The 27,919-nt window shown below is 36.3% G+C and overlaps 1 protein-coding gene and 1 pseudogene across 1 annotated transcript in view; one reads left to right on the top strand and one right to left on the bottom strand.

Annotated features, from left to right (window-relative positions):
* The window catches only part of ADGRV1 (adhesion G protein-coupled receptor V1), a 503,501-nt gene that overhangs the window by 174,436 nt on the left and 301,146 nt on the right, over positions 1-27,919 (top strand). Inside the window, exons 60-73 of the mRNA XM_019734240.2 lie at positions 3,441-3,558; positions 5,452-5,575; positions 6,433-6,571; positions 6,774-6,959; positions 7,276-7,508; positions 9,752-9,900; positions 10,592-10,793; positions 11,980-12,199; positions 14,283-14,522; positions 16,431-16,580; positions 17,627-18,100; positions 22,864-23,007; positions 25,219-25,393; positions 26,060-26,195. Of these exons, the coding sequence (XP_019589799.2) occupies positions 3,441-3,558; positions 5,452-5,575; positions 6,433-6,571; positions 6,774-6,959; positions 7,276-7,508; positions 9,752-9,900; positions 10,592-10,793; positions 11,980-12,199; positions 14,283-14,522; positions 16,431-16,580; positions 17,627-18,100; positions 22,864-23,007; positions 25,219-25,393; positions 26,060-26,195 (2,690 nt within the window). The remainder of the gene's footprint in view (positions 1-3,440; positions 3,559-5,451; positions 5,576-6,432; positions 6,572-6,773; positions 6,960-7,275; positions 7,509-9,751; positions 9,901-10,591; positions 10,794-11,979; positions 12,200-14,282; positions 14,523-16,430; positions 16,581-17,626; positions 18,101-22,863; positions 23,008-25,218; positions 25,394-26,059; positions 26,196-27,919) is intronic.
* On the bottom strand, positions 1,511-1,877 carry LOC109448676 (cysteine-rich PDZ-binding protein; annotated as a pseudogene).

The following is a 27,919-nucleotide window of genomic DNA, read 5'->3' as shown; positions in this document are numbered from 1 at the left end:
ATTTGATTCCATACCCTCCTGGCATGTAGAGTTTCTGCTTAAAACTCGGATAATAATCTAATGGGCTTTCCTTTATAGGTTATCATCTTCTTTTCCCTGGCTGCCTTGAGAATTCTTTTTTTGTCATTAAGTTTTGACAGTTTTAATACAGTATGCCTTGGAGAATACCTTTTTAGATTGAGATAATTAGGTGTTCTGTTTACTTCTTGGATTCGAGGATCCAATTCTTTCCATAGGTTTGGGAAGTTCTCATTGACTGTTTAAATAGGCTTTCTGTTCCCTTCTCTCTCTTCTTCTGGTATACCCATTATTCTTATATTGCTCTTTGTGATGGATTCAGATAGTTCCTTCGTTTCTTTTAACTTTCAGGTCTCTCTCTTTTTCCATCTGTGTCATTTCCAGATTTCTGTCTTTGATAGCACTAATTCTTTCCTCTATCTGGTCAGCTCTATTTCCTAAGCTTGTCATGTCTTTCTTCATCTCTCGTATTGAGTTCTTTAGCACCAGACTTTCTATTTGGTTCTTTTTTTTAAGTTTCAGTCTCTTTAGTAAACTATTCCTTTTGTTCATTAATTTTATTTCTGAGTTCATTAAACTGCCTATCTGAGTTTTCTTAGATCTCAGGAGTTTTTTGGCAGTGTAATCTTGACTTCTCTGTATCTAAATCACATATGTCCATGTCTTTATGTTTATTTTCTGGAGATTTTTTTTTTTTAATTTTCTTCCTGAACTGCCTTGTTATCTTTGTTGTTCACAGACAGCAGTTTAGTGGTTACCAAAAGGTAAGCAGATGGGGGGAGGTAGGAGAGAGTAAAGGGGGATAAATATATAGTGACAGAAGGAGATTTGACTTTGGGTGGTGAACACACAATGCAGTATACAGATGTTGTATTATAAAATTGTGCAATTGAAACCTATATAATTTTATTAACCAATGTCTCCCCAGTAAATTTAATAAAATAAATAAAAGAGAAACTACTGAAAATTGCAAGAGATCTCTTTATACAAATTTAGGCAAATAAATGTTAAGACCTATATGGAATTGACTGTGGTAGATACATAGTGGATATGGAAAGTCCAAACAGATGAATTTCCACAAATGATTTTGGAGGGGAAAGAAAGAGCATAGAATAATTCCAAAGGAATTTGACCAAATGTTTAAAGATCAGGTAATCCCAATACCACATGGTTTTCATGTCTACCTTTTCTGGGAGTCTGTTGACCTTCTTCAGAGCTTTCAATAGCAAACAACACAGAAACAAATAGTTTTTTTTTTTTTTTCTTTCAGTTTTCTGATAGGTGATTGATGAATTAATCAATGATGCCTTCTGGAAATCCATTTGTACTTAGTCAACCACCATTCTTTTTTTTTCTTATTTACGTTGTTGCTATTTAGAACTTACTGAGAGCTAAAGAATGAATACCAATCAACTTCCCTGGTTTAAACTTAATTTGTCTTAAAACATGTTATTTTGTAACTTGAACATCTGTGATACACCTTGAAAATTTAAAGCAAAAAGCAAAATCATACAGAAAGCCAGAAACTTCATCAATACATCTAGACAGACATTTGCTTGTAGTTTTTGGTATCCAAAACTTTTTTCCCCCACATTGCACAGATGCCATTTTTGTAGGCGCAGCCCTGGCTGTAATGAGAACCTGGTTGGTGCACAGAACTTTTACAAATTCTGCAAGTGGAGAATTTATTCTTTCTATATGGATCGAATCTTGCTTTTTTTGAGGTCAAAGCTTTATTTTGAGGTCAAACCTTTATTCAGCTTTCTTCCACCACTTTCTGTGGTATTCCTTGCATCGTCTTTCCATGTATCTGGAGTGATAACCATACCAAGTTTCTTTTCATATTTTTCGCACACCATCCTCCCGCAACCATTCTCTTAGCCGCAGAAGCAGCAGCAGTTTCTCAACCACCATTCTTGAGGGTTGGTTACTCTAATGTCATTAATGATCTCAAGCCAGATTTTTCATCAACTCATTTACAGATTCTGATAGATGATGACTCAAGAAGCATCTAGGTTTCATGTCCTAGGCATGATCTGAAAGTTTCTCATCTGGCATGACAAGAATTTAGAAGTTACTTTGAAATTTCTGTAATTATTTTCCTCAGTAATAACAAGCAGTAATTTTTCAGTTACCAGATTCTAATTCCTAGCCCTACCTCCCAGATGATTAGAAAGAGTTTCTTTTTTATTTTGAGCAGGATATCCATACAAAATGGTCCATAGTCTGATCTTCTCCCCCAAAGTATAAGGACATCCGTTCTCAGAGTACTGCATCAGTGGGATGGGTTTGCAGATCAATTTGGATTTGACTTTTTCCATCTAGTTCTTTGGTCACCAACCTGGTGCATTTCATGTAAAACTGAATAATGGATTCACTGTTCTTGTATCCCCAGCAGTGACATACACCTGTCTCCATTCTGAGGAATGATTTGTAGCTCAGACACACAATTATAGCCTCCAGTTCACAATATGCAGAGAGTAAAAGAGATGGAAGTGATTAACTGCATCTTATGAATTATAGATTTTCCATGAATACGTTTAATAAGATCTGAGGCAGGAAGTATACATTTTTCTAGAAGCTCTTGTTTTAGAAAGTACAGATATTGTAAAATGGATAATAGGGAACTATGAAGAGAAAAGAGCTTGGGTGAAGAAATTAAAATAATGCTTTTTAATACTAAAAATCTCAAAGAAACAATGCAATTACAGAACTAAGATGTGCATGAGAAAGAATAAATAGCAGAATTCAAACTCCAGAAAGTTAATCAGTGATGCATAGGACAAATTGAAGTTGTTTTGTCAGCATGCAGAGGAAAAGGTAAAGATAAAAATGATATCTGTCTTGGTTATGCCTCAAAGTATTAATGTATTTGTCCTCTGTATATTTGCTTTCTTCTTCCTTCTCTTCTAACCTACACTGAACACTTAGCAGATGTTCCAAGAAATCACAGAGTTAAGTGTAATCATAAGAGAGGGAAGGAATCATAGTGAGTGCTCTTGAGATCAACACCTGTGGAAAGAATGTGAAGAAAGCAGGAGTGAGTGGAGGACAGAGAGTCAAAATAGGTAGTAGAAAGATAACCTTTATAAGGAATAAACCTATGACCTTGATCTTTTTATATCCCACTGTGACCATTTAGCTCTTTAAGAAATTGGACTTTTTCCATGATTGAAAATTTTCAGTAAATTTAGAATTTTGTTAAATTGTTTCCCCCTTTTCCTATTTAAGAACCTGAATAGAATTTATGCTCAGAGCTAATTTTCATAGTAATTCTCTTTAAAAGCAACCCATAATTCTAGGGGACAAAAAGGACACTTAAAAAATTGCTTATGGACATAAACATTATCCCACTAATGAGAATATTCAAACTTTAGCTTTGGTTAATCTGAAAAAGTTATTATTTCTCTCATTTGATGCAGACTGAGTCCCAAAAGACCATTGTATTGCACACACTTCAGGATACTGTGTTGGAGGATTACAGACATTTTACCATTCAGCTAATATCAGCTGATGAGGTAGAAATATCTCCAGTAAAAGGTAAGAAAAATTCACTTTTTTGGCAATTAAAAAGTGGATTCTCAGAAAAATGTAACCAAATAATCAGTAGTTACAAAGATAGGTAATGTTAGGTTTTATAATTCCTAAAACATTGCTAAAACATACAGATGTCATTTTCTATATGACATGTGTATTACAGTGAAAGAATTTTTAAAACTAAAATCACAATACCCAATATTAGTAAGGCTATATGTCAAAGATTTCATACAACTTAACTGGGTGATTTTAAAAAAAAATAAAGGTATTTATTTTAGCAGTGCTTATCAAGTAAAATATGGAAGTTTCCTAAATGATCCAACAATAGGAAAGAGACTGGTTAAATAGAATACTATGTAACTATTCAAGAGGATGTGGCAGAAAAAGCCTTACATTAAAAATTAAGAATACTTAATTACATGGATAATTGTTATGTTAATAAAGCATACTTCATGACATGTTCAATATAATCTCATTTTTGTCATGTGCATGTCATAAATATGTTTGGGATTATTTACTTGAAATGTTGATAGTGGTTTTTGATTACCTATGATTTGTACACATATTTACAATGATCACATACTATTTTTGTAATGTTATTTTAAAACAGCATTTATTATGTCTATTCCCACCTATCTATACCTATTTTCATCAGAAAGTAGTTACTTAGATATCTTGACATTTCAGAAACATCCATCATAATTCTCATAATATGATCCATATTAAAATTTTTCTTAGATATATAGAGAAAGGATTAATCGTTCTAAATGGTTTCATTGTGGTACAAACAATCATGGCCGTAAAAAATGGCCCTGCAATTTTGATATGAAAGCTTAATTCTTGTTACATGTCCTTTTTTGCCATCAAGAACTCCATCCTACGTAAGGGTCTATAGCCAGAAAACAAAGGTTCTGTGGTCAAAGAAATTCTCAAAATTGTAGAGTATCACTGTATGTACCTAGGGTAGTGAATCTTTTTACATTTTTATCTGGAGTGCTTTCTAACAAGCCTGTAAGAGAATCATATCATTGCACCATATCCTTCTGTAAGTCTAAAATTAGCTCAGTTATCTACATCATGTTAAAATGAATGTTAGGGTAAATGTCATATAGACCAAGTAGATACAAATACAAGAATGTACCAGTGGATCAGGGTAAATCATTTATTAATATAAACAATTTTTAATATATTTCTAATTGTGACATACTTGCATATGACAAACCACTCTTGGTTTTATTAATCCATTGCCACAGAAAGTGACAGTACAGTAATCCGTTTTTTTTCCATGAAACCTTAATGTATTCTTGTAGAAACAATTTTCAAGTCACTGCTAAATTATAATATGAATATGAAATTACTTTGATGTTTTTTTATTTCCATTTTAGTAGGACTGTCTGACATATTGTTATAAATGCTTATAAGCAAATAATAGTCATAAAATTAAAAATAAAAATACCCTAGAACTCTTGCTTTTTCCACATAAGCAAGGGACATAGCCAGATAGCCAATTGCAGTGAACTGTAAAATGGTTACTGTAGAAGTGAATTAAGGCAAATGGTAGAAAAGTACCTGCTTGCTTATCATGGCAGAAATAGTGGAATTATTGCCCATTTTTTCCTGTCCCTTTCACCAAAATGTGATCTTGGACAAGTTAGTGGCCTTAGTGTCTTCAATGCCTCAGTATGTTTAAATGTCTTCTTCAGTAAAATGAGGGTAATATTAGTACCTATATGATTATATATTACTACATATATGATTGCCATGAGGGTTATTAACTCATAAGATTTGTACATGTAAAGCACTTAGAAAATTGTCAGGCGTATACTCAGTGAAAACATGTTTGCTACAATAAGCTATATATATATATATATATATATATATATATCATCAACTTAGGTAGTGCATCAATAATCATTTGGGGAGAAAAGGGAGCTTCAGGAGAAGTTGGGATCGCACCATCCTCTAGGCACATCCTCATTGGGGAACCCTCAGCAAAATATAATGGCACTGCTGTCATCAGGTACGGATTTCATAATTTTTCTTTGCCTGGATTAGGGTTTTGAAGTTTTGTGTAAATAGCATTTTCTGCCTTAAATACATTGTTCTCAATACATGCATATTCTTCAAGCATTGTTATTTTGTATGTTGGTAACATCCTGTAGAGAGTATAACACATTTTGGGTGAAAATTGAAGACATATTCTGACCTATCTTGAAGTTAGATCATGAGGAGGTTTCTGACTGTTTCTCGGGTAATTTGCACAGCCCATGCAGAGGAAAGAACACTGAATTGACACATCAGGAAATCTATGCTTTCAGCTGTCTGTAGCTAACCATGTAAAAAAGCTTTCATCTCTGTACGCTTGGGTGTCTTAGCTACAAAGCCATTCCATAGAAAGTCATCTGGAGAAAGCATTTTGTGATTCTAACTGTTATAAAATTAGGACCTATTGTATAACTATAGGATGATCATAGACAACTTTACTACAGATTTTCTCATGAGGAGTGAGGCATCAACTACTAGTGAAGTAGCTGAATTTGAGTTTACCTTTTTGGTAGTTCTGCCATTAGCATTGCATGTGTGAAGTATTTCCTATTCTTTAGAGAACTTTGTTAGACTATTCATATTTTGTACCTTGTGTATAAGTGAAAATCTATAAATTCTTTTTTTTTAATATTTATGTCTTTAAACCTTCTACTTTTAGTGTTCAGCTTTTACTGAATACTTGTCAAGCACTTTTACACAAGTTCAGGTTATTTAAATGAATAATATTTCTGAAATAAGTGAAAATTGTTTGTTGTTTAAAGACATGGCAAATATCTGGGAAAAGGTCCTTCAATAAAAATGTATTGAATATACATGTGTGTGTTGTTGTAGCCTTGTTCGGGGCCCAGCAATCTGGGGGGAGGTCACAGTGTACTGGAGGATATTCCCCCCATCCATGGGGGAATTTGCTGAAACATCAGGAAAACTGACAATGCGAGATGGACAGTCTGCTGCAATTGTAGTGATACAGGTATTAATGTTACTGGTTTCTGTTATGCGTGTGTGTGTGTGTGTGTGTGTGTGTGTGTGTGTGTGTTTAGTTGGTGGGTAGGGTGGTGTGAGGTGGTTAATAGCCAGAGTTTGTTTTTGTTGCTTATGTGTTAGTTATTTTTCTTTAAATGTTACGGATTCTGCGGCTAGTGGCTCTTTTTTTTTTTTTTGCCCTCCTGTAGGTTTTGAATGATGACATTCCTGAGGAAAAGTGTTTCTATGAATTTCAGCTCACTGGGGTCAGTGAGGGGGGCATACTGAGTGAATCTAGCAGCACTGCCAATATCACAGTGGTGGCCAGTGACTTTCCCTATGGCCAATTCGACTTTTCACATGAGCAACTTCGAGTGGCAGAGGAGGCACAAAAGGTAGAGTGCGAAATGCTTAAAATGTATTCATTTTTGTGTTTTATATTATGAGTGATCTTTAAAATGTGTTTCCTTGTTCAGATTCCAAAGTTTTCGCAAACTGATTTATTTGCTCCTAACATTTTAACATGTAATTTATATACTTTTACAACTTATATACATATATAACATATATATAACATATATATGTTATATATATGTTATACATATAATATGTATAATTTCAACATAGTCCCGGTAAATAGAGTTAAAGACAAAATTAAGTATTGTCTGGTACATTAATCATCCAAGTCAAATAAAAAACCTTCTCGCGTAGGTGAACATCACAGTCATCCGGTCGGGTGGCTCTTTGGGACCCGTGAGACTCTGGTACGAGACCGTGAGTGGGACCGCAGAGGCAGGCTGGGATTTTGTCCCTGCGCCTGGGGAGCTCCTCTTTGAAGCACGGGAGATGGTGAAAAGTGTGCAGATTGAAATACTTGATGATAGCCTTCCTGAAGGCCCTGAGGAATTCTCTCTAGTGATGACGAAAGTGGAATTACTCGGAAGGTAAAGTAAAAAAGAAACACAGGAAAAGAAAACGAAACAGAAAGAAAGAGTAAATGCTAGGTTGTGTAGGTAGTTTACTGAACTTCTTTCCCTGCTTTTTCAAAGATTTATGTAACTTTAGAACAGGGCAGGGTAGGAATTTTTGCCAAAGGTTAACTGTTAACTGCATTGTCCTAAAATATATACATATATATTTTTTTTCCTGAAAGTTGAAAATCTGTGTTTCTGTTGTGTGAAGTCACTCTGGGCAGCCAGAATTGAACATGCTATGAGTGTGGAGTAATTTGGTGAGGAAATCGATTAACTGTTCTCTAGGTCAACGGTCAGCTGGCTTTGGGGCATTTGCTTCCCCCTGTCTCTATCGCTATACCTGTGAATGGGCTGGAGTGAGAGATTTTGGATTCTGAACACTATTATCTTCTCTGTAGGTGAATGAGGTAGATGCTTGCCTGATAGCTGTTTTGTGTGTTTCTTTGTTTTACTAGTTTCAGGTGCACAAAACAATGTAATAGTTAGACATTTTACCCCTCACAAAGTGATAACCCCCTTCCCCCAATCTATTGCCCCTCTGTTATTGTATATATCTATTACAATTTCCCAATAGCTATTTTAAAGGGCATAAAAAACATTTGAGCCAAAGAGGGTCGGTCATTAAGGTGCACCGTGTTTTCCTTGAAGATCAAGAATTAACCATGTGGGAGCCTTCTTATTCTCTGATTAGTGAAAGAGACTTGATGCACAAGGGTGGGAAGCTCCTTTACCACACCGAAAGGTTCACTTTTGGCAGCCCAGGAACATCTGCACCAACAGCTTATGTAAAACCTTCAACTAGAATAATGTTTGCATTTACATAATTTATAAAGGGAATTTTCTTGGGCATGAAAATGTTTTTACATTTGTTATGTAAGTGTCATGCTTTAAAAGCTTTTTTAAACTAAAATATCTCCTGGAATGACTTAGGTAGAGTGTATTTCATTCCACCTGGAAAAAAATATTGTGGGCTTGCATGCACTACGAATCTTAAATTTCCCAGAAATGATTGTGTGTCTGGCGATGGGAATGAATTTGTCCTTATATTAAATGTGTTAAAATTTGAGCTGGTCACTGACTATTTTAATTAAATGGATGAAATTTGGTAAAAGCAGCTTCTTAAGTGTGAGATCATATCTGTGTTATTGTGGTATTGGAAGCATTTGCTCTCTCTGCCACCCTTTAAAAAAAAGCAATTCCTCTTTAAGTTTAATTCTGGGGAAATATTTTTTTCCTTCCAGATATGTTTCTATGCTTCCTTTGATCTGAGAAGGAAAGTAGTATAAATCTATTTTGCCTCGTTGCTAGAAAATTTACTGCTCTGGTATTAAATGATGATGATCAGCTTAATATCCATCTCAGACTACTGATAAGTTACTCTTATCATTTCATATTTTAATTCCCAGTTTTCTAATTTGCCTTGTATATAATCATATTAACCAGTTTTCATCCTTTCAAAACTAGGTAGGATAAAAGTACCAGGTAAATAGAATTTAGGAATTGAAGGAAGGACTACAGTGGTTTAGTGCCTTTTTTTTTTTGGCTTCAGGAATTAAAGTGATGTAAAACTCTGGAAATCAAAACTTTTCTTTGATGGGAATGATACCCATCTAAAAAATAAAAACTTTCTTTGCATGAATATATTGTTAGACAGGTAAACTATCATCTGTATTGAAGAATAGAGGCGTTGGTTGTAATTGGTTTCCACAGATATTAAAATATTTTCTTGAATCTTGAAGGTTTAGCTTAAAATTTCTTTAGTGGCATGCCACTCATTATTTCTTTAAAGTAACCCTCTCAGCCTAACACTGTGAATTTCCTGCCCAGCTGGTTTCTATCCCTGAGTGCACTGCAGTTTAATGTACATCCCATTTGGGTCCATTACTGCAGTATGTGTTCAGCAGTGCATTCCTAGCCCCTCAGGTTGATTTTACAACTTCTTCCCAATTTCCTTATACTTTTATTATCTTCCTATTGCCTAAGTTTAATAACTTTATATTAGTTTTGGTTTCATGCAAGCAGTGATAATTGCAAGCAGCAGAGAAATCTGTTTTAAACATAATTTCAGGAAGAAAAGGAGTATTTTAGTGTTGGAGATTTTTAAAAGTATTAAAATACTTAATAGGACTAAGTTATAGGAGCGAAGAGGGCCCTTCAATTTATGCTAGGCAATTATTTACTCATTTTATTTTATTTCTTTATGACTTTGTAAGAGGATATGATTTTACCATCCAAGAAAATGGACTTCAGATAGATCAGCCTCCTGAAATAGGAAACATCTCCGTTGTCCGAATCATAATAATGAAAAATGATAATGCCGAGGGCATCATTGAATTTGACCCAAGGTATACTGCCTTCGAAGGTAGGTTCAGTAACCTTATTCATAAATTTACCACTTTCTGCATTTCAGAGTACCTGAGCATGACATTATCAATTTGAAATCCCATACATACATTTTCTCAATTTGATGTATGTGTGTACACGTACATCTTTATATGTGCTTGTATATGCCTTTATATATGTATACATTTATTTAAAAACTATATTTTGAGTTACCTTTGGGCAATCTAGAACCTTACTTATGTATGCCAAAGCTGAATAGTTAGGAACAAGACGACTTAAAAAAATTATGTTTAACCTTATGAGTATTGAAATATTCATATTTCAAACATTTTTATGAATATATTTCTAACTTATACAGTACTTAATTTACTTTGTGATTATAAATCAGTGAATATCTACTTTCTAATGCAGGTTCATTTATTTGTATGTGGCACATAGAGGAAGAATGCCTATGTTAATGATTAAATAGGTTATTTAAATTCTAACTTGTGCTGTTCACTGTAACTTTCAACTTGTGATGAACTATACACCTCCTAAAAAATAAGTCCTGAAATTTTCACTAATTATTTTTTGATGTGATAAATAACTGTGGACAAATCGAATGCTTGCATTGTACCATTATATTTAATTGCCGTGTTTAATTTGACTGAATCTTATAAAAGTTAATTGCTTTGTGTGGCACACCAGTTAATTCCAAATTCCTGTTACAGTGGAGGAAGATGTCGGCATGATTGCGATTCCAGTGCTGAGGCTGCATGGGACATATGGCCGCGTGACAGTGGACTTCATCTCTCAGAGCTCCTCTGCAGTTCTTGGTGCTGTCGATTATATACTGCGTGGTAATGCAGTCACGTTTCAGCATGGGCAGAACTTAAGTTTTATAAATGTCTCCATCATTGATGACAATGAAAGGTAATACTATTTAATGATACTGGAAATACAGTAGTCCCCCCTTATCCACAAGGTGTACATTCCAAGACCCCCAATGGATGCCTGAAACTGTAAATAGTGCTGAACCCTATATATATCTATATATAATGTGTTTTCCTACACATGCATACCTGTGATAAAGTTTAATTTATTAATTGGGCACAGTAAGAGATTAACTACAATAACTAAGGATAAAATAGAACAATGATAACAGTGTACTGTAATAAAAGTATGTGAATGTGATATTTCTCTCTCCTCTCCCCACCCCACCCCCACACCCCGCTTAAATTATCCTATTGTACTGTACTCACCCTTTCTTGTGATACTGTGAGATGACACAATGCCTACATGATGAGATGAAGTGAGATGACTGATGTAGGTGTTGTGACATAGTGTTAGGCTGCGAAAGCGTTACTTGAACATAAGCAGTACAATACCAGGACAATCGATCTCATAACCAAGACAGCTACTAAGTGACTCACAGGTGTGCAGTGTGTACCTAAGCTAGACAAAGGGATGATTCATGTCTTGAGTGATCAGGTCAGCAGGAGATTTCATCAGGCTACTCAGAACAGCACCCCATTTAAAACTTCGGAATTGTTTATTTCTGGAATTTTCTATGTAGTGTTTTTGGACTTAGTTGACTGCAGGTAACTGAAACCATTTTGAAAAGCGAAACTTTGAATAAGGGGGCCTACTGTAATATGGGCATACATAGAGCATGAATATTGTGTTCCAGTCTTTACCTATGTTTTGCATTGATAATAGAATTTTAGATTATACGTGTGGCAATTGAGAAACAAGTGAGAAACTTTTGGGGGTGCTGGGGTAGGGAAAAGGATTGGGTAACCATTGTGATTGTATATGTCACTTTTTTCAAAATAGAGTGTTCCCTCTGGATTTGAAAAGTCTAATAAGAATGTGGAAACATCCTGCCATTTACTTTTTTAATGCATAAAGCAATTAAAAAGAGGGACTAATAGCTGGCCCAAGTTGTATAAAATTGAAACTGATCATTCATGCTTTCAGCTGAGCACCCTCTTTTTCTTGGTGTGTGACTACTGTGCCTTGCATATGTATGACCAATTTGGAAAATGACTAGTTATTTGGATTTTAGAAGCATTTTAATATGTTTAGACTAACAGAATTGCTCTTTTTTGCTATGCAGTGAATTTGAGGAGTCGTTTGAAATTCTGCTGGTTGGAGCTACTGGTGGAGCGGTGCTTGGGCGCCACCTAGTGAGCAGAATCACGATTGCCAGGAGTGACTCTCCCTTTGGCGTTGTAAGATTTCTCAATCAAAGCAAAATTTCTGTTCCTAATCCCAATTCCACACTGATTTTATCCTTGGTACTAGAGCGGACTGGAGGACTCTTGGGAGAGATTCAGGTAGAGTTATTATTCCCATGGTTTTAAAAATAATTTTTGATATTTGAGTTTGGGGTTGGATTTTCTCGTTCCTCAAATATATTCATTTATTTATTCACAAGCAATAGTACTTATTAATTACCTAGTAGGTATACAGTAGCTTCTAAGTCCTATGAGGTGTATAAAAATATATGAGGCATACAGCTATCTTCAGGGAACTCTTGAGAGCAAGTTAGAAATTATTATAAACGACAGATTCTGGTCAAAATACATTAATTCAACAAGTATTTGTTGAGTGCTTTCCATGTCTAGACTCTGTTCTGGGCACTGAGAACACACTGGTGAACAGGACAGACCTTGTCTCTGTTTCACTAGAGTTTTCAGAACAATAAGCAAGAAAAAATAAAAAGAAAATTATTTGATAACACTAGGTGCTCTGCAGGAATAGAAAATCAAGAGACACAATCATGAATGATCTGCTGGCTACTGTAGATTGGATGGTAAGAATATGATATTCAAGCTGAAAGGTGGATGATGAGAAAAGCTGGTCATTGTCATTGTTAGAGGCATGAGCATTTGGACAGGGAATAGCCAGTGCAGATCTACAAGCCTGGCATGTTTGAGGTCTGGGGGGTGTGTCCATGTGGTGGGGGGCCTGGAGGTACTAGGATTACAGCACAGGATAGATCAGTGGGGCCAGTCGGTGTTTGATCACAGAGAACATCCTAAAACAGATTAAAGATTTTATGCTAAAGGCAAATAGGATGCCATTAGAAAGTTTTGAGTAGGGGACTGATGTGGATGTCACTGAGCTGTTATTTGAAGCAGCTCAGTTTTGACAGCTGCGAGGGAAATGGACTGCCAGGAAGCCCGATTGAAACAGGAAGGGCAGTTAGGGGGCGATTATTGCCTTCTATTGCCCAGGGCAAAGCTGACAGCTCAGACAAGAGTGGAGATGGACATAATGATAAGCGAATGCTCATTGAGCATGTTTTGGAAGAAAAATTCATTGAGTTAGGGGAGGCTGAGGAAAAGAGAGGGATCAAGGATAACCGCTAAAATTTTAGTTTGAGCAACTGGTTAGCAATTGTAGTGCTGTTTATTGAATTTCAGGAGCTTGGAGGCAAATCAGGAGTCTGTTTTGTCCAGGTTAATTTGAGATAGCAACTGGATATCACAGTGGAGGGGTCAGGTAGTCAGGGGGTGTGCAAGTATGGGTTCTGCGGTTCAGGGCTGCAGACATAGAAGGTGTTGAGTCAACATACGGAGGCATTTGAAACTATGGGGCCTAAGTAGAGTAGGAAACGATGGGAGGGATGCAGACCTGAGCCCCAGGCTGCCAGCACTTAGGGATCTGCCCAATTTTCTTTCTTTATGGAAATGAAAGGCATTCAATTTTAAATTACAGAGACTTTTTACAAATGCATTTATTATAACATAAAGTTTTGTTTCTTATAACAATTTATGAAATTTTCTGTTCATTTTATACTAGAATTTATTTAAGTATCTTTAGAAGTGGATGCACACTCAGCAGCCTCTTCATGTGGTTTTATTGTCTTATTCGATAGGTTTTAAGTGACAGAACCCATATACATAGCAGGACAGTGTTGTACTCATATATTTAAAAAATTTGTATTTCATGTGTACAGAGGGTGCCGAAAAATGTATACATATTTTAAGAAAGGAAGAAACTGTATGAAAATTGTAATACTCAATATATTACATACCAATAACAAAAGATGAATACAAGTCATGCGTATATATTTTTTTGCCACCCGTGGTGTGCGTGTGTATGTGTGTGTGTGTGTATTATAGGTATATAATGTACCTTTATATTTTTGTTATCTTGTGGTATTAAAAAATGACCAGGTTATCTTGCTAGACATTGTTATTTATGAGAACTAATATTCTATAGGTATGCAGTTTATTTATATTTGCGAATATTATTGTTTTAAAAACATGAGTTGATAATATAGAAATTTTCTGGAGATATTGTAGAATAATTTTCATGTATATGTATAATTTTTTCTAATACTACATATCCTGCAAAGTAATTCTCAGTTTAAAAACAATCATCTCTATTAAAAAAAACAAACACCTGCAGGTGAACTGGGAGATAGTAGGACCCAATTCTCAGGAAGCATTACCACAGCAGAACAGAGACATTGCAGACCCAGTGAGTGGGTCCTTCTATTTTGGAGAGGGAGAAGGGGGAGTGAGACCCATAATTCTGACAATCTACCCTCATGAAGAAATTGAAGTTGAAGAGACTTTCATTATTAAACTTAAACTTGTGAAAGGAGAAGCTAAATTAGACTCCAGAGCCAAAGATGTTATGTTAACGGTAAGTCTGACTTTATTTTCCCACAAAATTTTGGATTTAATTAAAGGAGTTATCAGAAAATGAATTCACATTTGTTGAAACTCTATAGGTTTATGATGAATTGAAAGTTATAAAAACCAAATGAAGTTCTAATAATTCCTATGATTGTTATATTAATTTTTTACATAGCTTGATTATTGGTATTATTTTTGAAAAGGTTTTAACATAGTGAGAAATACTTATTTTACACTCTTTAAGAAAATGTGGTGTTTTGGGAATATTTGGCCTTTTAAAGAGAAGGTATTTCTTATATGAGGTGTGATAAAAAAATACAGTGAATACTGCGCCAAGTGCCATCCAAAGGAAAGGCAAGGATCTTCAATACTGGAAGCAGCACGTTGGACCTTAGTAACAGTGTGTGACAAGTTTCAACTTGTTCAGTGCAGTCAGTTGGGTTGAGAGAAGGTGTGTTTTATAGTGTGCTGTAAATCATCCTCCATCATGACAATGACCCGTTTCACACATCGCTTCTGGTACAGCAGTTTCTGTCCAATAAAAACATTGTGGTGTGTCCTCATCCACCTTATTCACTGGATCTGGCACCATGCGACTCCTGGCTGTTTCCCAAAGTCAAAATGATTGAGAACATCGAGGCATGTTGCGCCATGACAGCACAACTAAAGACACTTGTGACAGAGAACTTCCAGAACTACTTCAGAAAGTGGCAAGAACGATGGGATAAGTGTGTTTGAAGTGAAGGGGAGTATTTTGAGGGGGATTAATAGCAATGTGTCTTTTACTGTAATAAATTGTTTAATTTAAACATTCACTGTATTTTTTTTTATCACTCCTTGTATCATCTAAAACACTGGCTAGCTTTGCCATCAAAGTACCTAAAAATTATTAACTAGTTACAAGTCAGATTGTTTGAAGGAAGAATAGTAGTTATTTAATTAGCACAATAATGTGTTGGATTAGATCCAAATTTGATATGAACCACCCAGTCCATCAAGGACAGAAAGTGCATGGACCAAGGCAACTGAAAACAGTGCAGAGAAATGAATATCTCCTTTTAAGTTTGGAAAGTACTGTTGTCTGGGGTCAATTATCAGTTGAATTTCTCCAGGGAAACAGAGAGAGAGGGAGGGAGGGAGGGAGAGACAGAGGGATTGATTGATTTGATTGGTTGATTGATTGTGGGGACTGACAGGTCCAAAATCCATCGAGCGATCTAGCAGGCAGGAAACTCAGGAAAGAGTTGAAGTTGTGTTCTCGAGTTTGAATTTTGTGAGGCAGGCAGGAAATTTAAGCAGGATTCCTAAGTTGCAGTTTTGAGGTAGAATGTCTTCTCCTGGAAACCTCAGTTTTTGTTAATTAAGGCCTTCAACTGATTGGATGAGGCCCGCACACATGCATGAGGATAATCTGTACTTAAAGTCAAGTGATTGTAAATATTAATCCATCCACAAAATACCTCACAGCAATGTCTAGACTAGTGTTGAACCAAACGGTTGAGCACTGTAATCTAGCCAAGTTGACACATGACCATCACAGGGCCTTTTTGCCTCTCTCAGCATTGTATTATTACCAGTAGAAAGAAGTTAGCTAAAATTAACTGGTTAAATAAAACACACATAGGCAAACAAAGCTAAAATCAGGCATCGAAGTACCATCTTTTTGAGATTCTGTAAATTATAGGTTTCTGGACACTTATTCCCATTCTCCTTGGAGAATAAGAACCTACTTGTTTCAGAACAATCAGTGTAGTAAAGACGGTTCTTAAAAATCAGGTAGCTAGGTAGATTATACTCAAATATTATTTCTATGTTTCTTTCCTTCAGCTATCTGTGTATTGTTATGTTAGATACTATATTTTCATCCATAGTTGTTACATATGTTATTCACTCTGCCCTTTGTTTCTGTTTTTAGATACAAAAATTTGGTGACCCCAATGGAGTGGTTCAGTTTGCTCCAGAATCTTTATCTGTGAAGACCTATTTAGAGCCATCAGCGCTGGAAGGACCCCAGATCATTACTTTCTTTGTCAGAAGAATCAAGGGCATTTTGGGGAAAATTACGGTATCATTTTTCATTTGATTTATAAATAGAGTAATAATTTGCCTGACAAGCGTAGCTGAGAGGGACAGAGAAACTGCCTTGTTCTGGTAAAAACTTTTGATAAACTGAAGTGACATGAGTTTTCAGAAAAGGTTCTTTTAAGTACCTGGGGGCTCTCTAACCAGCATCAACCTCTAGCAATCTCTCTAAATTCTGTTACAATTAGATTAAAAAGCTCTTCCTCACACTTATTCATGAAGAGTATGAATAAACTATTTCATATTTTTTTTGTTTGCTGTAACATGAAGCTTTTCCTATTTAAATTTCCCAGTGATTTTTTAAAATTGCGTAATATGTTTTTCAGGGCTTTATTTCTCAATGTAATTTTTCCACTTAGCAACTGATTTTTAAGAGATTGCATTTGTGTGTATATTAATATGGGACATTTGAGGATGCCTTTGTAAATCATCAGGAGATTTGTCTGATAGGTCAAGCTTACTTGTTTTCTAGAAATACGTATTTTGTGAAATTTCTCTATAAAGTCACCTCTGTTCCTGTAACTGGTACTTCTTCAGTTGAAGCTTTATGGTTTTGAGGTCAAAAATTCTTGGAAAATAACTGTTAATCCTTGAAATCGTATAGATAGCCCCTTTCACTTAAAACACAAAACCAAATTCTGCTGTAATGCATCAGATTACTCACTTTTTACCTTCAAATATTTATTGTGTATGGTTCCCTGTTTAACGCACTTGTGGTACTAGCATTTTAAAGTTAACTTGCTCCTCTTTATCATTTCAAATTGTTATTACTTTAGAAGTAGGTGGAATGAGATTTTGTAATCTTGTCCTGTAAATTGCAAATGACAGCCTGAAAGAAATACTATACTTTCATGATGCTGATGTCATTCTTCCATGCTTTCTAAACTAACTGACTGCTCAGAGAGTTTAGCTTTGAATAATGAATGATGCATAATTACAATTTCTTTGTAGAGGAAAACTTAGTTTAAAGGATTTTGCTTCAATATATTGAATTACATAACTTTTTGGACTTTTTTCCTTTTATTTTAGGTTTACTGGGAAATAAGCAGTGACTTTGATATTACTGGAGACTTTCTTTCTACAAGAGGATTTTTCACCATTGCTGATGGAGAGAGGGAAGTGAGCTTTGATGTTCATTTGCTACCAGATGATATACCTGAGATAGAGGAAGATTATGTCATCCAGCTTGTATCTGTGGATGGAGGAGCAGAATTGGATCCAGAAAAATGCATCACACAGTTCTCTGTTTCTGCAAATGATGACCCACATGGTGTGTTTGCTGTGTACGCAGATCGTCAGTCAGTACTTATTGGGCAGAACCTTAGTAGATTCATCCAAATTAATGTAACTCGGCTTGCTGGAACTTTTGGAGATGTGGCTGTTGGATATCGAATATCATCTGATCATAAAGAGCAGCCGATTATTACTGAAAATGCAGAGAGGCAGCTGGTGGTCAAAGGTGGTGCCAGATATAAAGTGGACACTGTGCCAATAAAGCGTCAGGTTTGTCATATATTTTTTTTAAGTTTCCTGATCATTCCAATCAAACTCCTTCAAGAGAGCCTTTACTTGCCTCATGAACAGTTTAAGTCTTATTCAGTGTTTAAATGCAACCATGAAAAGTGCCTTGGAAAATGCATAGTAATATTTGGATAATTCATAGAGTGAAGTATTTCCAGATTCTAAGTGAATAGATATATTCCAATTTGGAGATAAAATATTTTTGTCTAGATAGTACCAGGAATTTATTTAGTACTTACAATGTTCCAGGGATTGTTCTAAGTGCTGTATGAATACCCACTGACACACACACACACACACACACAGGATGCTTGTTGAAGAGGAAAAATTTATAGGCTTCCATGTGCTCTTACAAAAGGGCAAAGCAGTGAGAGAGACTGATACGTGCTCCCTGGAGTTTGGGAGGGCTACATAACACAGAGACCGGTACCTGCTTCTCTCCTTGCAAAGCTGGAATATAGGAGATTGACTCTGAGTTTCTCTGATGGTAATGAAGAGAGAGGGCAGCAGACGGCTCTGGCAACATTTGGAGTGAAAGTGCATGGATTTCCTGTGGGTCAAGTAGATAACCTAGCAGTCTTTCTCAGTCTGAGCCAGAGAAAGTGATTTGAGTGACTATTTGTCTTACTCCTTCCAAGGATGGTTCATAACTAGTATTATTATATACATGGGAGAGAAGTTAATTTATTTCATGCCTAGGATGCATGATGGCACAGGGGATCTCCTGGTTGAGAAAGGCTGCCCCAGAGGGTCACCAGATTAGAGTCATCCTGAGAAAAATCTGCAGGGTGGATCATAAAGCTAAGAGAAATCCAAAAAGGTCATTGTCTCTGTGGAGGAATGGTGATGAGTGGAATTCTTAAGTCTTCGAGGAACACTTGCATCAATTCCATAAAAAGTTGAGAATTTGTGTGCCTGCCTTCACGGAGGGAGAGTGGTCAGCCAGTGTTAGCCAAAAAAGGACTACAGCAGTGAGGCAAGATATTTGTCATTCTGTCTCAAAGCACCCCTCCCCTGTCCCAAACCTGAAAGTGCCAGAGATTCATGGCAAGGTCTAAGGGGGACTGGAGAAGTATTGAACCATCATACCAAGACCCCTTTCCCACGGTAGATCCTAAGCCATAAACCTAGCAAGTGCTGGGATAAAGAGGGGAGCTTTAACTAAAAGCTTCCTGAAAGTGACAGGAAGCTTTGAGATCTACTCACAACATTGTCAACAGGTAGTGGAAAGAAAAGCACAGCAGTTTCTTGTTTGTATTCTACTACTAAGTTTAGCCCACTCAGTAATTGGTGATCTTTAGTTTCACATAAACTTATGATCAATAGAAAATAGGCTGTCATTCAGAATAAGCAACAAGCATATTACATTAATATGTAGCCTTTTGATCTTTTGTGTACCTGAGTCTTGACTTTTGCTGTTTAGTAAAGGAGAAAAATGGAGGCTTCTTAGTGAGACATGGGTTCTATAGTTATTCCTACACTCCTGTAGTTCTTTGGGAAATTGGCTCAATGCCATAGTCCTGTTGTACCAAATTCTAACCTATGTTTCCTATATCCAAAAATTCTCAAGACTAGAATAAACATTGCAAAGCTGGGGAAATAAGTGGATTAATTTAACCAGAATATCCTTTTATTAAGTCTCATTTACAAATTAGGAGAGTTAAGTTTTTTTTTAAATACAGTGTGCTTAAATTATGTGACTTGAAACATTTTCCCAAACATATCTATGTAACATCACCTTCTCGATGCATTCAAGTTACAGTCTCTGCTAATGAACATTAGGGGACATTTCCTTTAGCTTTTCTAGGAATAGATTTGTATTATATATTATTTAAAGTAAGATTTCACTTGACAATAACACATGCCACATTGAACATTCTATTTTTCTATTATTTTACTAAGCATTGTGTTCAGTACAAAATTATTCTCAGACTATGTATAGGAAAACCAAAATATGTGATACATATTGTGTGGACTAGAACCATTGGTCTGCCTAACAGATTGTTTCTTGTATTGATATTGAATGCTGCTTAGAACATTTTGAAGAATAGTAGTCCTCTTTTCATTTCATTTTGAAAGCTTAATGGTAGTTAATAAAGATACTTAGCTTCCCAACACATATTTGAATTCTCATCTATGAATTTTTTAATATATTTGAATCTATTTAAATTATTTTATTTATTTATTTATTTATTTATTTATTTATTTTTAATAAATTTTATTGGGGAATATTGGGACACAGTGTGTTTCTCCAGGGCCCATCGGCTCCAAGTAGTTGTCCTTCAATCTAGTCATGGAGAGTGCAGCTCAGCTCCAAGTCTAGTCGCCGTTTCGTCTTTAGTTGCAGGGGGTACAGCCCACCATCCCATGTGGGAACTGAACCAGCAACCTTGTTATTGAGAGCTCGCAGTGTAACCAGCTGAGCCATCCAGCTGCCCCTCCAGAAGCTCAGTGTCAGTTCGTTGTCTTTAATCTGGTTGTAGGGCGCGCAGCTTACTGGCCCATGTGGGAATCGTACGGGCAACTCTGTTGTTCAGAGCTCACACTCTAACCAACTGAGCCATCCAGCTGGCCATTTAAATTGTTTTTATGATTTCTCTTTTCAATAGAGTAACAAAGGTTTATTAACTTGTGCATACCTGAAATCTTCCACTTATTTGCTTATTTTAATGTTTTTCATTAACATTTAAAATTGCATAGGTTTCTTTTCTCTTTCACATTCCAGGATGTGTTCTGTAAGACTGCAGGTAGATTATTCAGTGGTTTTATGTGAGTTAGTCCTCTAAGATAGCTGTTTGGGGCAAGGTATGACATGTCCATAAACCAAAGGTAGGGTTTTTTCAGTGGTCCCCTTTTTCCCTCATCCCCTGCACATGATGCATTGCTCTTTGAAGTTTGAAGGATATTAAAGGAGTTAAATACAGTTCTCCCTGCTCCACCCTCTTGGTAAATGTTAGGACATTGGGCAGGTCAGCCATAGAAAACTGCAGTAGGTCTTTTAACAGAGGAAGTTTCCATTAGGCTTTGAAAACTAGAAGACCCTTGATAATGGTTTAACATCAGAACCTGAGAGTGTGAATTGTTACCTCGCCAGGTTAGCAACAGACTTTCTATATGAGGCATGAACTTTATGATAAGAATCACTGGCACACTGAAAAAACAAGTCTAAGTTTAAAGGAATTTCGTTAGAATGCAAGAAGAATTTTATATTTGTGGTTGAATCATTTATTCAAACCTTTATTGAGTACTTATTATGTGCCAACCTTTGCAAGAAGCCCAGCAAATGCAAAGGTGACAAAGACAATTTCTGGTGTCACATTGCTCCCTGTCTAGTGCAGGAGAAGGCCCTTTAATAGCCAGTTAGAAAAACATGTGGGTAAGCAGTGTTTGAGATGTGCCCAGGATATTATGGGGCTGAAAATTCTTTCTATTTGTGCCCAAATGCTGAGAAATTTGTATAATCGCATTGGTGACACAGTCCTGGATCAAGAAATGGAAGGTCATGCTGGAGAACACGACCGCTCCTCCAAGCCTTCAAGTTCCTTTTCAAATTAATCTACCTGATTTCCTTCTGCAGGAAGAACAGCTTTTCCTCAAATCCTGTTACTCCTCTTCAACTTGTTTAATTTTGCACCCTGGGGGTCTGCTGCATCACACAAGTCTGTGTGTGATGGATGGACCCTTGAACAGAGGACCTGGGTGGGAAGACACAAATGACTGGGTTCCTGGCCCTTCATTCTTTAGGGAATAGGAACAAAAATCCTTAGTTGCCCAGCCAGTGAACAGCGTGGGGAAGGGGCACCGCCTTAGAGGAGAGGTGGGAGGCACATGATTGAAGTAAGGACACTGTGATTTATTTCTGTCTCCTTAGCAGTTGACTGATGATTCACATTCAGTGAGTGTCATTTTGAGGAAAATGAAGAGTGATTCAATGAATGAGACCTCTGTTATACCCATGTTGTACAACATTTGAAACTACTGTGCTACATATTTTGCACATTTGGAGGGTGTGCTGTATGTTTAAGTACGTTTAAGTACATTATATTTGAAAGAAGAACAGACACCATGGAAATTGTTATTTTTACATTCAGTAAAGATGTACAGAATTTTTAGTAATATTCCAGAATATGGGATAACAGTGGCTTATCCATTATCAATAATGTTTAATGGAAAAATGTATGTTTCAAAAAAAAACCTTTCAAAGTAACACCAATTTTTAAATCCAGGGTTTCCCTTATTTTGTTGGATTCTAACTCTTTGAGAATTGATAATCTACCACATGGAGTTAGTAATTATTTGTCAAATATTCAAATAATCAGTACACCTAAATTATCCATTTTGGGTAAATGTCAGTTATTAGTTACTACTCAATGAATAGGAAGAAAGTGAGTGTTGCTGGTGTTAGCAGATGACAGACACTGTTCACCGGTGAGCTCTTCCCATTCCTGTAGCTATGATTCTATTACTACTAGTACTTCTGTGAGTTTCATCATTTCTGAGGCTATTCTGGCACACATGGAGAATTTGCAAACTTGTGCATTTTATACTCTATTACTATCACTCTTTACCCCACAGTCTTCATACTGGTGATTGGTTTTACAACATGGGGGAAAGGGTAATAGATTGATGAAACTGATACAAAAGGAACCAGAGGCGGTGTGCTAATGACTTGTGCCAAATACCAGTGTTTTTCTCTGAAAATTATTTTTTTTACTAAAAAAGTCATTGGTATTGTTTGTTTATAGGTCTTCCTACCACTGGGCTCTAATTTCACCTTGCAGCTGCTGACTGTGATGCTTGTTGGTGGACATTTCTATGGCATGCCAAAAATTCTCCAGGAAGCAAAATCCACTGTCGTTCCTGTCCCTGAGAAAGCTGCCAATTCTCAGGTACTATCCGGGAACCACTAGAGGGCAGGCAGCTTTTACAGGAAGGACTAAGATTCTTAGAATTTCTAAAGATTAACTATTTCCTTAAATCTAAGTAGTCCTATGAATGTCAAAATATACATTATGGATCTATTATATGAAAATAGTTTGTCAATTTTTGACATTAGGTAGAATAATATGTGTCCTTTTTAGACTTTCAGGAAATTTGTATCTTGTGAAATTTGAATGTAAGGTATAAAATTTTTAAAATGATAGTCACCTCGTGTCAAAATTTCCAGATTTTCCTTGATATTGAATATTGAGGTATTTTATGCTGAATAATTAAAAGTAGAATGAAACATCAGTTAATATTTTAGATTTTTTCTCATTTATACTAACTTTGTGAGTATTTGTCTTTAATTTTCGGTACTCTTTATCCTGTGACAAGTTTGTACTGATGTAGATAAATGCTAGTAGTGAGATCCTGTGACACAGTTGCACCTAAGCATCTGAGTCTTCCACCTGAGTTCATTGTAGGAAAGATTGTTTCCTCAACACTTCATAAATTCACATGAGAATAAATAACTTGATAGCTTTACTTCCTGTGTAGGCTGCTTCCATCACCGTAGGAACAAGACACGGCTATCGTCTCTGGCTATGGTGATATGGGTCCTTTTGAAACCATTTTGAGGTATCAGTGCATCCTCCTTTGTCAGCTGGGAGCTCCTTCAGTTTGACTGAGAAGGGCTGTTCCAAGATGCAAACATGGAATCTGTGCAGATGAAGGGGCAAGAGGATGGGCAGATCTGTCCAGGAGCTTGTGTAACAGGGTGGCCATTAAGGGGATGCTCTTCAGTTATTCCCTCCTGAACTGCTTCTCCACAGGGAATGAATTTGCTTTGTCCCTTAAGGTGGAATCCATCACCATGAAAAATAGCTGGGAGTAATAAGTTTCTTTCTGCACCTCCTCTGTTCAAGAGGAAATGAGTACAGGATTTAATAATGCTTTGAAGTTTTGTTGTCTTCTTTTTGCTCCTAGGTTGAGCAATCTTCTAAAAAAGATTTCTTTCAACCTGAATCATTCATTTGGCATAGTGAAATATTTCCTACTCCTTGTCCGTGCATGTTGTCACAACATTGTATAATTGTGTCACCTCAAAGGGCAAGATCAGGGCCAATCATGGTGTACTCCTGTCCTCAGTGTATCCTCTGTACTGCTTACCAGTGTGTGTGTGTGTGTGTGTGTGTGTGTGTGTGTGTGTGTGTGTGACTTTGTGCCTAGGACACTTTCAAGCAGTCACTCAAGCAGCTTTGTAGTAAGAATGACCTCAGATATACCAAAGCTCTCATAAATTGCTAAGTAGAAGACTCGCTGTAATGAAGACTCTAGGATGGTGTCAAATTGAAGTTGTTGTTGTTTTTTCTTTTCTGCAGCTTCAGACACTTTCCTGATACCATTTCAACTTAAATTGGGGAGAATGAGTTTTGATATAGAACTGTTTACCGTATGATACCCCAATTTTATAGATATTAGAACCAAAAAACCAATTTTATAGATATTAGGACCAAAAGAGATAAACTAAGTTATCCAAGTGAAGCCCAGAATCTGATTTTATTCTTACTAATTGACCAGAACTGAATTCATATGAATCTCAGGATAACCTCAGAAGGTTGCCCTTAAAACAAGATCTTAACTTGATGTAGATGAAAAAGATGGTTGTTTAAAAACAATTTTTGAAGCTTTATCTTAAAAAAATAAAAAAGATACTAAATTGAATCAAAGAGCTAAAAAAAAATCTTAATAGAAAAATCTGATTCATAGTGCTCATTTTATAAACGAAGAATTTATTATTATGTCTTAGAAGTCAAATTTCAGTTCTAGACAAATCAGATTCTATAAAGACCCATGAAAAAATCATACTAAAATGACATTTTTAATCTATGGTTTTCTTTAACCCTAATTACATTTGCCTTTCTTAGGTATTGTTAATTCAAAGGATTACATTTTGATAAAAAAATAAAGCAATAAACTATAATCAGAATTTATAATCAGAATTATAAATTTTCAAGTCTCAGATGTCATTTCTTAAACGTTACTCTTTAATTGAATTTATTTAATTAAAGCAAGAAAATATATTGTATAAACAAAGAGAAGTTTACTTTTAACCTCCTCTCCAGAAAACAAGAAACTTTAGAGAGAAATAAAATATTCTCAGCATGTTTTTCCCCCAGGTTGGATTTGAATCTACTGCTTTTTCACTCACGGATGTCACTGCTGGAACCAGCCAAGTTGTGATTTCTAGGCGAGGCACATATGGTGCTCTCATAGTTGCCTGGGTGGCTGGATATGCTCCTGGGTTAGAAATCCCTGAATTCATTGTTGTTGGCAACATGACCCCGCAACTGGGTGAGTTGTAGTTTTTCTAAGATCTGCCTAAAAGTTTTCCTAAAATCCACTAATTTTCTTGGATTATCCCTACTCTGTACAATGAACTGTTTGTTTTCTGGGTAAATCAGTGCTCCCATATTAGAGTGATCAGAGTTGCAAATGATGCTTGGTGAGAATGAGACAGTTTATTCCATCAGAAAGATTATTCCATCAAATTAAAAACTTCATACCTCACCTGGAAATAATGATCACTAAGCAGACTACTCTGTTTGTACATTAGGAGTTTGTTAAAAGTAGTTCTAAACACTTCACTTGGACCATATAATAATAATAATAATAATAATAATAATAATAAATAATAAAAAGGTACACCTTTGTATCCATTTACATGTTCACCTGAATATTTCTGACAGTTGAGCAACTGTCACTTCATCTACTTAATTTTTAAAATTATACCAGTAGCTTTATGAGGATCAGTGAGATGCAAATGTTAGATGGTTTGACCTGTGCCGTGTAGTGTAGACAGGGATTGAAGACAAGGTTTGTTTGGTCTAGGGAGCTCCTGTAAGTTTATTTATCCCCTCCCACTTTTTAAATGTTTTACTTTCACTACATTTTTAAGAGTTGAATCCCAATTTAAGAACTCAGAAATGATACCCTGACTCCCTTTTCATGTTCTTTTAGGGAGCCTTTCATTTTCCCATGGAGAACAAAGTAAAAGAGTCTCCCTGAGGACATTTCCCAGGCCTGGTCAGCCAGAGGCCTTTGTCATTCACCTCTCAGGAGTGCAGAGCAGAGCCCCTGGTGGGGCTCAACTTCGGTAAGACCAACTCAATTCTCAGCCCAGGAAGTCTCTGAGGAGTAATCTGGAATTAATCAGTTGAAACAGGAAAAGACAAGGATTACATTCCTTAAAGCAGATGCAGAAACAGTTTTGGTGTAGAGGAACGTGTGGCCTGTACGTCAACGATGCCACGGAGACGTTCAGAGAATCAGCACCCACAGCTTTCCTTGAAGAGTGTTCAACCTGACTTCTAACTTGAGAATGGTGGCTTTGGGTAACATCTCCAAAAAGAACCATAACGACAAAGTCACCTATTTTTTTAGGGGAGGTGCCTTCTCAGAAGACAGTCCCCCTGAAAAATACCTGATTTCTCCAAGGGATTCAGAGTAAGAAAAAGACTACACAGTAGGGTCATAATGGGACTTGTAGCAGTGGCTCTTTTGAGTTTAATTTAAATCAGTATATTTGCAGGTAAAAATGTCCCAGTCCAAAGCAATTTACTTTTCACATATTTTGGGTGGACTTGATCAGAACAGCAGAGGGCAGACCTTAGAGCCAGACTCGTGAATTTAGTCCTGGCTCTGCCACTTATCTGCTGTGTGACTTGGGGAAAGTTGCTTGATCTTTTTGTTCTTCACTGTACTTACTTGGAAAATGGGGAAAATGTGTGTTCAGGTGTGTTTGTATACATGTTTATTTGGGAGATACTGGTTGGCAGAATCAACTATGGCTTTAGAGAACATATAATCATTTCAAAAGTGTTTGGCCACAGAAAGTATTTCAGGGTAACAAAATCAAATGCCTTTAACAACAGTAATAGCTGACAGTTTTATAGTGTTCATCCTAGGCCAGGCATTGCTTTAGGAAAGGTATATGTTTATTCTTACTCTTCACCACAGCCATATGACCTAGATGCTGTTATTAATCCCATTTCATAGATGAAGAAAGTGAGTCACAGGTAGATTATGGAGTGGACCTAGTGTCACACAGCTAATAAGTGTTGGGATCATGACCTGAATCCAGGCTGTCTGGCCACTGTGAGCTCTTAACCACTGTGCTATGTGTTGAGCTATGAGTGCTTGACAATAGAGAGTGATGGGCTCTGGGGTGTCCTCCCTAAAGGCATTCACATTTAAACTTAAAAAAAAAATTAGCCCCCCAAAATATGTCTGTGGTCTGGATTAGGCTGATGGGATCCCAGTGTTACCTCTGACATAACTATTAACTCACAACAAAACTCCATAGGATAAAGCTAAGGATTAATCACTCAATCTTGGATGTTTCTACTAATTCTCATATAAAATTTGAGCAACATTTGTGTGAGAGAATAGTCCCATTACAGGCCCGTTGGAAGAAGCAAGGGTTTTGTATCTAGTAGGGGCCACTATTTCTGTTTGGTAGGTGAGAAACCTGGCTGACACCACAGCATCCTAAGGTTTTGGTTCCCCGTGTACTGATGGTAAGAGAGAACCTGATGTTTCAGACCCTTCAGAGAGCTGCTCTGGGAGGACTGGAGAAACAAAGCAGAGACCTATGAGCTCTTCACTGGGTTAAAACTTGTTAGGTCCTGTTACCTGCTATTGCAGCACCTGTTCTTACATTTCCTGTGCTTTAGTATAGTCATCAATAAGTAAGTAAGGTTTTATGGGATTTGAAAGGACATGTCATTTTTAAGATGCCCTCATGAGCAGCATCTTAAATATGTGAAAGATGAACCCCTACAGTGGTTGGTATTCCTGTTTTTCATCATTTCTTTCATG

This window comes from Rhinolophus sinicus, linkage group LG03 (assembly GCF_036562045.2).
Source record: "Rhinolophus sinicus isolate RSC01 linkage group LG03, ASM3656204v1, whole genome shotgun sequence".
NCBI lineage: Eukaryota > Metazoa > Chordata > Mammalia > Chiroptera > Rhinolophidae > Rhinolophus > Rhinolophus sinicus.
This window is presented reverse-complemented; position numbering and strand designations above follow the sequence as displayed.